Raw genomic sequence first — 15,267 nt, 5'->3', positions numbered from 1 at the left:
ACCGAAACAAGAGGAGAGAGAATCCAAATACACTAGAAAATGTTATTTCTGTCAGGGAAAGGGTCATCTAATCTCAGAGTGTGAAAAATTAAAGCAGCTAAAAGGAATGGTGCCTCAGAATTCTAGTGGGACCAAGCCAAAAGCTGTGTTCTGTGTCCAGAAAGAGCAAGGCTCAGTGTCACAGAGGGAGCCTGTTGCCATGGCTACTCAGTCTGGGACAGCTGCCTCTGCTGATCAGGCTGAGGAAAATGGTCCTCTTCTGGAGGTAAAGCGCTGCTTGCTGGTAAAAACAGATTCTCAGTTGTTTGAGACAGCCGGGGTGGACGTAGGAATACTTGACCGTCAGTATAGGGGGCTGCGGGACACTTGTTCCCAGGTAACCCTGTGCCATCCAGATATTATTCCTAGGGAGTTTATAATCCCAAATGAGAGCATGAAGGTGGCAGGGATTGAGGGGCAGATAATCTCTCTGCCAGTAGCAGAGGTACCTGTCAACTTTCAAGGCTGGAGGGGAGATTGGCGGATAGCGATTTCATCGACTCTGCCAGCAGCTGTGCTCGTGGGAAATGACCTGGCTGAACATGTGAAACGGGTGCTAGTGATTACACGCTCACAAGCCACCACAGGGACAGTTCAGGGGGGTAATGATGAGCCAGAGACGGAAGCAGGTGGGGGAAGTTCAGAAGCTGTGGTGGAAACCTTAACCACAGACAGCAGATTTGGACAGGAGCAAAAGGCAGACGCCACTCTCCAAAAGTGTTTTGAACAGGTGACTGACGCCCAGCTAACACCTGAGACCCCAGTGAGATTTCTGGAGAAAAAGGGGATTTTATATAGAGAAACCCTGAGGAATATCTCAAAAGGGGGAGATGGGATCAGAAGTCAGCTGGTGGTACCTGAAAAGTATCGCCCCATGATCTTACAAAGGGGGCACTCTGACATGTTTGCTGCACACTTAGGAGTGAACAAAACACAGCAGAGAATCACACAGAATTTCTACTGGCCTGACATAGGGAAGCAGATCAGGGAGTTCTGTAAACAATGTGATGTGTGTCAAAGGCAGGGGAATAACCGCGACAGGACTAAAGCAAAGTTGTGCCCTTTGCCTGTGATTGACACTCCGTTCAAATGCATAGGGGTGGATATTGTGGGACCTTTGCCCAAGGCCACAAAGAGGGGGAACAGGTTCATTCTAACAATTGTGGACCATGCCACAAGGTATCCTGAAGCCATACCCTTGACTAACATTGAAACTAACACAGTGGCCGATGCTTTGGTGGGGTATATGTCCAGGATGGGATTTGCCTCAGAGATAATCACAGATTTGGGCGCATCGTTCACATCAAAGCTCATGAAACGCTTATGGCAGATCTGTGGAATTAAGCACAAGGAAACCACTGCTTATCATCCTGAAAGCAATGGGTTAACTGAGAAGTTCAATGGGACTCTAATGCGCATGATTAGGGCTTACTTGGCAGAGAATCCAAACAATTGGGACCAGAAGCTGCAATCCCTTTTGTTTGCTTATCGATCAGTGCCACAAGCCAGTACCGGGTTTAGTCCATTTGAACTTCTATTTGGGAGACGGGTGAAAGGGCCCCTTGATTTGATCAAACAAAATTGGGAGCAGATCACCCAGGATGACCCACAAGACGTTGTGACTTACATAGACACCTTGATGAATGACCTAAGGAGAAATCTAGAGCTGGCAGCAGAAAACCTGCAAGCGCAGAAGGTCAAACAGAAAACATGGTATGACCGCAAAGCTAGAGAGAGGCACTTTGACCCAGGGGAGGAAGTGCTTTGGCTTAGGCCCTGCAGAGAGAATAAGCTGCAGCTCAAATGGGCAGGACCATATAGGGTCATTTCCAAGATGTCAGACCTGAACTACCTAATAGAGCAGGAGGAGAACCAAGCAAGGAGGGTGGTTCATGTGAATGCCCTAAAACCCTACTACAGAGGGGAACAGAGGGTTCTATTCGCGATAAAAGCAGCTGAGAGTGAGGAAGCTGAATTACCCTTCTGGGAGGGTAGAGGGGAAGTAAAATACAACCCAGAGGAGGTAAAGATCAGTCCTGCACTCACCCAAGACCAGCAGCAAGAACTAAAAATGCTGCTTAGAAAATATCAACAGGTGTTTTCCAACAAGCCGGGGATAGTGAAGGGAGTGATGCATCGGATCCACACAGGGGATGCACCCCCGCAGGTAGTATCCCCATACCGAGTAACGGGACCCTATAGGGACAAGGTGCGGAAGGAGTTGGACGAAATGCTGAGGGAGAACATAATCGTCCCCTCTTCTAGTCCTTGGTCCTCTCCGATAGTCCTTGTGGACAAGCCTGATGGGAGCATTAGGTTTTGTGTCGATTACAGGAAATTAAACCGTGTAACCACTCCTGATGCCTACCCAATGCCCAGGCTAGACAACCTGATTGAAACCATAGGGGGTTGTCGGTTCATCTCATCATTGGACCTGGTAAAGGGATATTGGCAATTAAGAATTGATCCCAGGGATCAAGAAAAGACTGCCTTTTGCAGCCCTTTTGGTCTCTATGAGTTTCGAGTCCTGAGCTTTGGTCTCAGAAATGCACCAGCCACATTCCAAAGGCTGATGGACCAGACCTTGGCAGGGCTCAGTGACTTTACAGTGGCCTACATTGACGACATAGGGATCTTCAGTAATACCTGGGAAGATCACCTGTTACACCTGGAGTTAGTGCTGCAGAGGTTAAGTGCAGCAGGGCTAACAGTAAAGGCCAGCAAGTGTCAGCTGGGTAGCCCAGAAATAAAATACTTGGGTCACATGGTAGGGGGAGGAATGATAAAACCCCTGGAGGCCAAAATAGAAGCTGTTCGTGATTGGCCTAGACCCAACACCAAGAAAAAAGTCAAATCATTTCTTGGGTTGGTGGGCTACTACAGAAAGTTCATCCCGAGGTTTAGCGAGATTGCGGCTCCGCTGACCGATCTGACGAGGAAGAAGGCTGATGACCGCATCCCGTGGACCGGCGACTGTGAGGCGGCGTTCCAGAGGTTGAAGGAGGCGTTAATCAACTATCCTGTCCTGCGTGCTCCAGACTTCGACCGGGAGTTTATCATCTACACCGACGCGTCTAACAGCGGGGTAGGAGCAGTTCTGTGCCAAGAGGATGAGAATGGTGACCAGCATCCAGTGTCCTACCTGAGTAGGAAACTTCAAAAAGGTGAGAGACATTTGGCAACCGTGGAGAAGGAGTGTTTGGCCATAGTCTACGCGATCCAGAAGGCCAAGCCTTACATCTGGGGAAGACATTTTGTTCTATGTACTGACCATTCACCATTGCAATGGTTAAAGACGATGAAAACCCACAATAGCAAACTTATGAGGTGGGCTTTAAACCTACAGGACTATGACTTTGAAGTGAAGGTGGTCAGAGGGTCAGTGAACTGTGTTGCTGACGCCTTATCAAGAAGACCTGAAGAATGAAGACGGCGAAAGAACATGGACTATATGTATATAATGAAAACAAAAAGTTAAAATGTACCTGGTTTTGAATTTGGTTGGTATTAATAAAGGTAAATTGATGTACTGTATATGGTAAAATGTTTAAATGCATATTTGCTATGGTTAACTTGGAGTGTAAGTATATGTAAGTATTATATGGTATGTATAAATGTTGTTGTGTATTTTATGCAGGTTGTTTTTTTGGTGAAAAGCACTTTTAGCTTTCCCCCTACAAAACAACTTTTAAAGAGGGGAGGTGTTACATAACAGCACTGATGTTACCTGTCTGTCATGGGTTTGGAGGGAAAGTTCCATCCTATGGGGAGTGGAAGGCGGGACATCAGGAGGAGGGGCTGTACTGTATAAATATGTGATGCCTGTGTGGTGAAGAGAGATGCTGTGAGACACTGGGAGACACTGGGTTGTGACGAAGCAGCAGCTGGGAAGAAGAAGCTGTTGTGGGAGTCTGTGTGTCTGACAGGGTACTACTGTGTGTCAGAGTACCAACCTGATAAGTTCAGGTGTCTGTGGGTTAGCCAGAACTGATGGGTTCAGGGTCTGTGCTTTAAGTTAAAGGTTCTAGGTGAACCAAACTGTATGCTTGTGTGTGTGAGAATAAGCCACGTTACTTTATTTTATTCACCTGATTGTTTTATTTACCCTGTTTGTATTTAAAATAAACCTTATTCTTTTGTTGTTTAAAAATCCATCCCTGGTCTGTGTGACTTATTATAGGGAATGGTTGGTGGCAGCTTAGTAACTGTGTGATAGATCCCAGTAGGTCTGGGTTTGTCACACCAGGTACTTAGAGGACTGCCTCATTGAGTGCTAACTTACCCAAGACACAAAATCAGCAAGGAAAGCTCTGCTCATGGCTTTCCTTTGTAGTGCCGATTGTGGGTTATCTCGCATGGCAATACTTTCCTTGGCTATGGAACTCTGTTCCACCAGAGATCTAGTTGTCCCCTGCACTTTTGTCATTTAGCTACCAGTTAAAATGTGTATTTATACAGGCTTTAAAGGAATAAGCAACTGTTAATTTGTGCTTGACTACTGCTTGTTTGTATTGCTATTATTTTATTTAGCAGACATGTGTAATCTGTGATTTTAGATGTATATAGCCTGTGGTTTGAGATCTGAGATGTTTGTAATTTTTTATTTTAACTATGTTTTTATTTGAATGTTTTGGTTTGCTGACCAAACTCCTGATGAGGAAGGGCAAGGTAATTAACAACAAGACTCAGATTTGTTTGAATTATTTCAATTTAACCTTTGTTTTCTTTTATATCTATTCCAATAAACTTCGTAAGAGCAAATAAAAGCCACTGAGAGATTAGTATTGCTAAACAAGATCAAATTTCATGCCCCTTAAACAAGTGTTTATGTGTGTATTTTAACCCTCTTTGAAGCTCTTAACTACAGAACCCTATTATACACAAAGATTATTATTTTATCAGACAGAATGGATTCACTGTTCCTGTTTGTGTCAGACTGTGATAATACAATTTTTAAGCAGGTTTAGTCCTTGCCAGGTGTGCATTTAAGTAATTTTCACAGCACTTATGCCTTGATAAAGGGGATTAGGAAAGAAAGTTAAAGGATTCTTTGTCCACTAGATTCACTAGAGCAATTCATGCATGTGTAAAAGGCAGAGGAAGTTTGCCTGCTTTAGAAATGAGTCTCATTCTAGGGTGTTAACAGAGGTGATCACTAACCATGATCCTTGTTCCTCATGTTTTACTTAAAATAGTCGTATATTCATATCCATGCTGGGCATGACCTGCCTGAACCGCCTGCCATTATTTCACCTTGTATTTTTCTCCAAGGCCAAAATGGATAAGGAGCTATGTCTAATAAATAGTCCAGTGGCAATGACACAGGATGTAACAGTTTGGTGCTATATGCAAGGTCAGCCAAGGTGAACATGATAATATGATTTGGATAAAAAATTGAATGAAATCATGATCTGATTAAAGTAATTAGAGTATTTCCGTTGAGGTCTAGTAGCATATAGACTTTAAAAATAAAGATCATAAGGACACCCCCATTCGCAGCTGGTGATTGTCTGCCCAACTGGGAAGAAGGACTACCAATCTCCTAGCAATTCCAAGATGGTTCAGAACTCCTCTCTCTGTGTCTGTTTTTCTCCCAGTACTAGTGTTTACTGGCATTTTAAAATATATAATACAGCAGGGTGACATGAGTTTATAATAACTGGAATAATTTTGCTTAGTTGAGCTGGCAATGTATTATATCCTTAAACTGGACGATGTATTACATAAGAGGTCAGGCCTATTGTTAACATAGAAAATAGTGGCACTTTTGTGTATTATTCTAGAATACTGTACATGTAACAAAAAAGAAGGAAAATGGTTTTCTGCTCTGATTTCTATACTGTTATTGTATACTATTGAAATTTATGTTTCTTTAATATGTATTTTCCTTATCTGTTAAGTCATGTGTATATATCAAAGAAACAGCTGTATAGTCCTTGGGAACCATATCACTGTTCAGAACTACATATAGTCTACCAAATTCCAAGATCAAATGTGGGTAAGTACTTTTATTGGACCATTAAAATATTGAACATATTAAATATGAATCACAATATTAAACACATATTTTAGTGGTCCAGTGAAGGTTATTAACCACTTTCTTTTTGGAATTTGTATGAGGCCCATATAGCTCACCACCACCATATAGCTCACCGTTATAGGCTAGTGTATCCTACTCTGCTGGCCCTGCCGTGAGGCAGAGTGGCGCAACATTCTTAGGCAGCAGATTCTGAGAGGCAATGTGTTGTACGGTCAGAACTGTCTGCACTACTCCTTGCCCTTCACCCACTGAGCCAGCCTACTGCTTGTGAGTGAAGCAGAGGATGCTGTCTTGTCACACATGTTGACGTAATATTAAATTGTTTATGTTATCAGTTCTTAGGCAGCAAATGGGTGGAAGTGCCATTTTATCCTTCATCTCAGGCAACAAGATGTCTTGAGCTAGCCTTGTGTGGTAGAATTCTTCACATGTCTACTTAGAAATAAGTCTCATTGAGTTCTTGGCATTTAATCACAGGCAAGCGGATGTAGAATTGCAGCCTTAATCCCAGAAACAGTTAGTTTCTTGAATGAGCTGCAGCGCAAAATGATTTTCAGTGTTGGTTATTTAATGTGATATCCATGTGTGTTAAGATGCCTAACTTGTCAAATGCCATGTAATGTTCTGTTTGTTCAAAAATACCAGAATATTGTGAAAGGCATGTTCTATGAAAATTACTCTAGGATTTGCCTCCATTATCTTTTGCTTTCAGGCTTTCCCCAGGTTAAATTTAAGCACAGACCTAAAATTAAGCACAGATTTGTATTTTGTGCCCACAGCTCATCCTTTGCTTCATTTATTTCAGTAGAGGATGATCTACCCAGTAAATCTGCTCAGTACTGATTGAGTCTACATTACAACAAATGTAGGGAATTTCCACTTCTTTTATTACTTTGTATGATATTGAAAGGTGATAAAAGGGGCATTGGAGGGTTGAAAGATCATAAGCATGAAGATAGCCCACAGTGCCACCCTTGTTGCAAAACTGTCTGACACCAACTGAGGACAATCTGGTTTCTGATTCTGTTTTTCAGTCATTTTTGCTTTCAGGTCTTTTGCTTGCTGTGTAGAGCATGTCTTTTGGTCAGAGGAATGACAATAAAGCTTCTGTTTTCCGTGCTACACCAACATATTTACATACCACAAATAACAAAGTAAACGCTGCAGACGGGATCTGGCGTGATAATTAAGTACAATGGCGACCCATATGAACAGAAAATGCCAGGGAGCTAAAACAAAGCAACAACAGCTTTGTTTGTTGACAGATGTAGGAACCATCTTGTTAGTTAATTGGGTAATGGTGTAAACATTTGCAAACTCTGCAGTCCCTAGGTGAATTAGGAAATCAGCAGGCATGCTGAAATCAGGGGTGGAAGGCAACAAACATTCTCTTAGCACAGGTATGCATGTAACCTCTAAAGCCGAAAGCACTCCAGAAAAGGACATCATGCATAGTTGTTATTAAGGGTAACTTGAGTTCACAAACTAAATTTCTGATTAGGATGTGTATCCTTAATTACACTCAAGTGAATAATAGGTTTCCATCTGGTTACAGTCTGGAAGATAGTGTTCATTTAACCCGGCCCTGCTTTTCAAGCTGGTTTTTGCCCAATACGCAGAAGATATTCTGCTCTACTTACCTTTCCTTGATTTTTCAATAAAAGGGTCATAGGATTTGGAAAATGAGTGGATTTAATTAGATACAGACTTGAACCAAACAGAAAAAGTAAATTACTTTTCTCAGGTGCAGTGTAGCTCTTAGTGAGAGAATGGTTTGGCACTGTAGCAGTGAAACGTGATATATGAAACAAAAAGCTGTATGAGTATGTTTCTACAAACTGCAAACTAACATTCAACATTTAGGCATTTTTGCGTAAACATAATGTGTTCATTTTCTGAGGTGGCTACTTCCAGTCATTTTAAGGTCATATTTTCTTGAAATCATAATTTGGTTCCGCAATCAGTATTTGAAAGACACAACAAATGTTTGTTTCAGAAAGAGCAACTCTCAGTCCTGCTGACTATGACATACCTGGTTATAGCTAATGCTTGGAAAAATTGTCTGGGTTTAACTGTAACTAGTAGATGGAAAATAAACATCTGCATAAATAATCTTCTCCCCTCAGTTCACTAAACACAATTTGGAGTCTGGAAATACATCTACTAATTTTTTGATACTTGCTCAGTCCTTTTGAGCTGAAATTGTCCTTTATTAGGATTGCTGGATAACTCCGTGGTTTAGGTACCTGGCTGCAGAGCCAGAGGTTGGGATTCAGTTCCTGCTGTGCCTTCTTGACAGGGGCTGGACTCAATGATCTATAAGGTCCCTTCCAGCTCTGCAGTTCTAAGATGATTATCATGATTATTATATGGAATCCACACATGACATCTTGTTGAAATGCTGTGCTTCATTTTGAAAAATGAAAATTTAAAATAAGCCACTTTAGTCTGTAAAGTGTTGCAGTGCTTCATTTTCTTGCTAGGAACCAACTGATATCTATAATAGCTTAAATCATCCAGTGTTAATGAAACATTCTGGTAGACAATTTCTGCTTTCAAGATACTGTAATCTGTTGTATCTAGCTCGATACTTCATATCTCTTTAAAAAATGGCTATTCCAGTGCAAAAGCAAATCCAGTCCATTGAAGCATTTATTCCATGGTTCCAGGTGAATTCTTGTCAGCCCTAGCCAAGATAGGACTAATTTATAGTCCTCATGCTCAAATTGCATTAGTGTTAGGAAATTATTATGCAAATACATCTATGCAAAATGTAGGTGCAAGTGGTTATGCAGATTCTTTGTTGTTGTTGTTTAGTCATTATGTCATGTCCAACTCTTTGTGACCCCATGGACCAGAGCACGCTAGGCCCTCCTGTCTTCCACTGCCTCCCAGAGTTGGGTCAAATTCATGTTGGTCGCTTCAATGACACTGTCCAGCCATCTTGTCCTCTGTCATCCCCTTCTCCTCTTCCCTTCACACTTTCCTAAAGTCAGGGTCTTTTCTAGGGAGTCTTCTCTTCTCATCAGATGGCCAAAGTATTGCAGCCTCAGCTTCACAATCTGACCTTCCAGTGAGCACTCAGGGTTGATTTCCTTCAAAATGGATAGGTTTGTTCTCCTTGTAGTCCAGGGGCCTCTCAAGAGTCTCCTCCAGCACCACAATTCAAAAGCATCAATTCTTCGGCGGTCAGCTTTCTGTATGGTCCGGCTCTCGCATTGCTACTGGAAAAACTATAGCTTTGAATATGCGGACCTTTGTCGGCAAGGTGATGTCTCTGCTTTTTAAGATGCTGTCTAGGTTTGTCATCACTTTGCTCCTAAGAAGGAGGAGTTTTTTAATTTTGTGGCTCCTGTCACCATCTGCAGTGATCATGGAGCCCAAGCAAATAAAATCTGTCACTGAATCCATATCTTCCTCTTCTATTTGCCAGGTGATGGGACCAGTGGCCATGATCTTAGTTTTTTTGGTGTAGAGCTTCAGACCATTTTTTGCACTCTTGTCTTTCACCCTCATTAAGAGGTTGTTTAATTCTTCTCACTTTCTGCCATCAGAGTGGTATCATCTGCTTATTGGAGGTTGTTGATATTTCTTCTGGCAATCTTAATTCCGGTTTGGGATTCATCTAGTCCAGCCTTCCGCATGATGTATCCTGCATATAAGTTAAATAAGCAGGGAGACAATACACAGTCTTGTCGTACTCCTTTCCCAATTTTGAACCAATTTGTTGTTCCATATCCAGTTCTAACTATTGCTTCCTGTCTCACATATAGATTTCCCAGGAGGTAGATAAGGTGGTCAAGCACTCCCATTTCTTTAAGAACTTGCCATAGTTTGCTGTGGTCCACACAGTCAAAGGCTTTTGCGTAGTCAATGAAGCAGAAGTAGATATTTTTCTGGAACTCTCTGGCTTTCTCCATAATCCAGTGCATGTTAGCAATTTGGTCTCGAGTTCCTCTGCCCCTTCGGAATCCAGCTTGAACTTCTGGGAGTTCTCGGTCCACATACTGCTGAACCTACCTTGTAGGATTTTGAGCATAAGCTTGCTAGTGTGTGAAATGAGTGCAATTGTACGGTAGTTGGAGCATTCTTTGGCACTGCCTTTCTTTGGGATTGGGATGTAGACTGATCTTTTCCAATCCTCTGGCCACTGCTGAGTTTTCCAAACTTGCTGACATATTGAGTGTAGCACCTTAACAGCATAATCTTTTAAGATTTTAAATAGTTCAACTGGAATGCCATCACCTCCACTGACCTTATTGTTAGCTTTGCTTTCTAAGGCCCCTTTGCCTTCTCTCTTCCTGATGTCTGGCTGACATGGGACATCCAGATCTTTCTGGTATAATTCCTCTGTGTATTCTTGCCACCTCTTCTTGATATCTTCTGCTTCCGTGAGGTCCCTTCCATTTTTGCTTTTTATCATGTCCATCTTTGCACAAAATGTTCCTTTAATATCTTCAGTTTTTTTGAACAGATCTCTGGTTTTCTTTTTTCGATTATTTTCCTCTATTTCTTTGCACTGTTGATTTAAGAAGGCCCTCTTGTCTCCCCTTGCTATTCTTTGGAAGTCTGCATTCCATTTTCTGTAACTTTCCCTATCTCCCTTGCATTTTGTTTCCCTTCTCTTCTCTGCTATTTGTAAGGCCTCGTTCGACAGCCACTGTGCTTTCTTGCATTTCCTTTTCTTTGGGATGGTTTTTGTTGCTGCCTCCTGTACAATGTTATGGGCCTCCATCTCTAATTCTTCAGGCACTCTGTCCATCAAATCTAGTTCCTGAAATCTGTTCTTCACTTCCACTGTGTATTCGTAAAGGATTTGGTTTAGATTATACCTGACTAGCCCAGTGGTTTTTCCTACTTTCTTCAGTTTAAGCTTGACATTTGCTATAAGAACCTGATGATCAGAGCCACAATCAGCTCCAGGTCTTGTTTTGCTGACTATATAGAGCTTCTCCATCTTTGGCTGCAGAGAACATAATCAATCTGATTTCAGTATTGCCCATCTGGTGATGTCCATGTGTCGAGTTGCCTCTTGGGTTGTTGGAAAAGAGTTTTTGTGATGACCAGCTTGTTCTCTTGACAAAACTCTATTAGCCTTTGCCCTGCTTCGTTTTGAACTCCAAGGCCAAACTTACCTGTTGTTCCTTTTATCTCTTGACTCCCTGCTTTAGCATTCCAGTCCCCTATAATGAGAAGGACATCTTTCTTTGGTGTCAGTTCTAGAAGGTGTTCTAAGTCTTAATAGAATTGGTCAATTTCAGCCTCGTCAGCATCAGTGGTTGGTGCATAAACTTGGATTACTGTGATGTTGAAAGGTCTGCCTTGTATTGAAATCATTCTATCATTTTTGAGATTGTATCCCGGTACAGCTTTTCCCATTCTTTCTTTGACTATGAGGGCTACTCCATTTCTTCTATGGGATTCTTGCCTACAATAGTAGATATGATAATCGTCTGAATTGAATTCTCCCATTCCCGTCCATTTTAGTTCACTGACGCCCAGGATGTCAATGTTTATTCTTGCCATCTCCTGTTTCTTTAGAAGATTCTTTAGTTTCTTTAGTTCACTGTAACTCTCTCCCATAATCTGGTACATTGATGTCTTTCACTAGATATTAATAGTTGGCAAAATATGTAGCCTGGATTTGTGGCTATGGGCAAACAATTAGTCACTCTCCTTTAAAGCATTAAAGTTTTCCAGGATGCTCCTTCCAATAAGGATTTGAAAACTTGATGTAACTGTGAAAATATCCTTGTTTTCCATTTGTAATGGATTAGTAATGCCAATGAAATTTAAGTATGAAGTGAAGGCCTTTGTAGAGTTAACAAAATTATCAATAATGGTATCAGCAATGCTTTGCAACATGTAATTGATATAATTAGATGACACATAATCCATTTACACATTTGGAAAAACAGTTAAATTAACTCAATAATTTTAGTCTCTATAAATGCAGCGTCAGACATTTCTGTTTCCTGCATCTGTAACAGTATAGTATTCCATTCAAAATGACATCTGCCCTGGCAAATGCTGTTACATTCTAATGATAAAGAAATTAAGAGCTTGACGTGGGATGTGGTTAACCATTAACCTAATCTTCTTCCTCCCTACTCTATATGTGTGCACTCTAGTCGTAGTGTGAATCAATGGGTACAATTTTCATGCCTGTCATAAAGCTGTGGAATGGATGTCAGTTTGCTTTTAAAAATGTCTTGGAAAAATATATGTATTCTGATTTTCCTGTCCTTTTTCTTTTCTTTTTATCTTCACAGGTGACCCAGCTGGATCCAAATAAATCTTTACTTGAGTTAAAACTGTACCCTCAAGAAACACTTTTCCTAGAAGCAAAAGAATAGATGAAACCAGATTGGAGGACTAAGTAATTCTTTGATTACGGATGAGGCACGGTGAACGCTTTATTCCAATCACCGTGTACTATCATTTAACTCAAAAATCAGTCTCACAACTCTGCCTCTTGCAAGAAGCTGGGAGAACAGAATAAACGTAGCTCCTATAAAAGTTTCCCATACATGAGTATATGTTTCCAACCTCATTTAAATGAGCAAAGAAAAGTTCTTTGCTGTAAACACTGAACACTATGACTCTATTGCTCACTTACCATCTGGCTTTTGTTATAATTAATGCACTGTTAAAATGTGAGTGATTGTCAAGTAGAATTTTTACTGCTCAATTACCCCCTTTTCACCAAGAATTCTTGGACATTTCTGCCTGTACTTTTGACACTAGAATACTGTATATTTGATATCGCTGAACCAGTGCTCTCATATATGCGCATTTTCTTCCTGTGTTTGAATTTCTACTTTACCACCTAATTTTTTCAAAGGCAGAAAATCAATAAATGGGACATTTTCAGCCTTGGAGATTGGACAGTATTGTAGTCGTAGAAAGCAGAGCTCTCTTTCGTTGTTGTTGGTACTTTTGGACTCCTTTCATAAGATGTAAGGTTTTGTTTGGAGAATAGAGTTTGACATGTGTATGCAAGATATTTATTTACTGATTTTTTTTCTTTCGATCTCAGTTCAGGTTCTATTTAGCAAATATTTTTCATTACACTGCAGTGTGCTGAACTGCTGATAATGTGAGGATCTAAATAATGTTTAAAAAAATGGGCCAGAACCAAATAACTGGTATCTAGCTTACCCTTCAGGAATAAGCTGATATTGACTACCGGCTTCTAAAAATGTTGCAAATAGCAGAAACAACCACACTTTTCTTATCATTGTGGGAGAAATTATGGAGCCTCTTTTTGGTTTTCTTTTCTTTTTGTTTCCTTTCATTCTGGCACTTGTTTGTATTTTTTTTCCTGCTGTTTTTAAGCGCCTTGTTTATTTCACCAAACAATAAAAATGTAAAATTACAGTGCATTAAGAAATCTTCCTCATTGCATAATTTGAATATTGTTTCTTCCTGAGAAGTTTATACCCATGTCCAGGGATTTGGTTCTATAATCTGAAGTGTATGACCTGACCGTCTAACATTGCATCAAAACAGTTCTACAATCATTTTTAAATATAAAAGACAAAACTCTAGGCTTAGAATGTGCTATACAAAAGCCCCACAGAAACATGAACTACTTAACGAACACTTGTTTTCCAATGTTTTTCTTCAAATATCTCATGGGCCCAAATCCTCTTACCTATTTACACTGGTGTAACATTAATGGTATAACTTTCTAAGTTAAGAATTCACCATAGACATTATCAGTAGCTTATTGAGCTGTATGACTCAGCATGAATCTGATAATGTCTACAGTGATTTCTTAAATTGGGGCAATTTGTCTTCAAAAGTTATGCCATTTGCGTAGGTACGCAAGAGGACTGTGGTCATTTTCTTTATTGTAACAGGATGTATTCCAGTCTGAATATTTAAGTCAAGTTAGAAACTAAAATATATGTATCTTCAATCTTGTTTCCATTTTGGGAGAGATGGGGATATGAAATTGATGTATTACTATTATTAGGTGTTCAGTGGAGCTGTTATTTTTACCAAAAATGCAAAATGTGGAAGCCTTATTGTCTCTTAGATAGTTCTGTTAGTGAATACACACAGAATATATATTAGAAGTGATGTATTCATTTCAGACTAAATATTTGTAAGTGTGGTGTGTTTTCATCATCCACAGTAAGCAAAAACTCATCAAATTGCCAAAGGGAGGATAAATGTAATAAGAAAAATAAAAGCTAGCTGCTTACCATATATTAAAACCTATAAAAATTGTAGACCACAAAAACAAATGAAATAAATTTTTCCACAGCTGAGTGGGATGAATAGAATGCTAAATTTCCATGTTTCAGTCAGTGAAATCAATGAGATTTTAAAGGGCTTTACCTTTGGTTGTGTGGCCACCATGCCACTTTGTCCAATTCAACAGTCAGTAACTAAGGTTCTGGTCCACTATCCCCCCCCCCCCAAGCATTCCATTTAGAATTGTCTAAAGAATTCTAAAGCTCAGGGATTTTGGACTTTGACCTTGATTTACCAAGCATTCATAAATGTCTGTTCAAGTTTTCTACATCAGTTTTGAGAATACTTTTGATGAGTAGACTTGTTGAAATATTGATACGTGTTGTCTTATATGTAGAATTAAACCTCCATAAGTATAAATTCTCTTTCCATTGCTGCAAAAAACTGGGGTCCATGCTGGAGGAAAGGTGGGACATTGTTTTCACTGATTATTTCTCTCTGCATCCCCTACCACAATCCTATACCCTATTCTGGAGAACCCATAATCTTACAAATCAGATTTTTGAAAGCATAGGAAGCTGCAAGGAGGAGGAAGATTGGGGGAAAATCACCTTCCACCTGCAGGATCTGATAGAGTTGTTTTCCACACAACACTAAATCTAAACCATTGTATAGGACCCTTAAAAAGTTACCTTTTATCCTGTATGATCTCATTTATGTAGCAATCATGATATTTTCTTTCATTATTTTGGCTACATATTCTTTACTTTCATCTCAGTTTCTTAAATATGGCCTCTTTTCTTAGAGATGCATTCTACTTCACCCTTACATTTCACCCTTTCCAACCCCGATATTTGTTTCTTCTCATCCCATGTTATTTTCTGCCATGGCTATGGAACTGTTATAATTCACAGAATAGGCTCTTGCCTGGCTTGGTATGTGGCTTCTCTGACTGCAGTTTGGGAATGGGGTAGGGATGGAGT

The 15,267-nt window shown here is 40.3% G+C and overlaps 1 protein-coding gene across 3 annotated transcripts in view; it reads left to right on the top strand.

Annotated features, from left to right (window-relative positions):
- FAF1 (Fas associated factor 1) overlaps positions 1 to 13,472 on the top strand; it is a 297,114-nt gene extending 283,642 nt beyond the window's left edge. For all 3 annotated transcript variants that reach the window (XM_020788123.3, XM_020788122.3, XM_078392865.1), the window contains exon 19: positions 12,352 to 13,472. In XM_020788123.3, coding sequence (XP_020643782.1) covers positions 12,352 to 12,435 — 84 coding nt within the window. In that variant the 3' untranslated portion in view covers positions 12,436 to 13,472. The remainder of the gene's footprint in view (positions 1 to 12,351) is intronic.
- The last annotated feature ends 1,795 nt before the right edge of the window (positions 13,473 to 15,267 follow it).

The sequence above is a fragment of the Pogona vitticeps genome, chromosome 4, assembly GCF_051106095.1.
Source record: "Pogona vitticeps strain Pit_001003342236 chromosome 4, PviZW2.1, whole genome shotgun sequence".
Taxonomy (NCBI): domain Eukaryota; kingdom Metazoa; phylum Chordata; class Lepidosauria; order Squamata; family Agamidae; genus Pogona; species Pogona vitticeps.
This window is presented reverse-complemented; position numbering and strand designations above follow the sequence as displayed.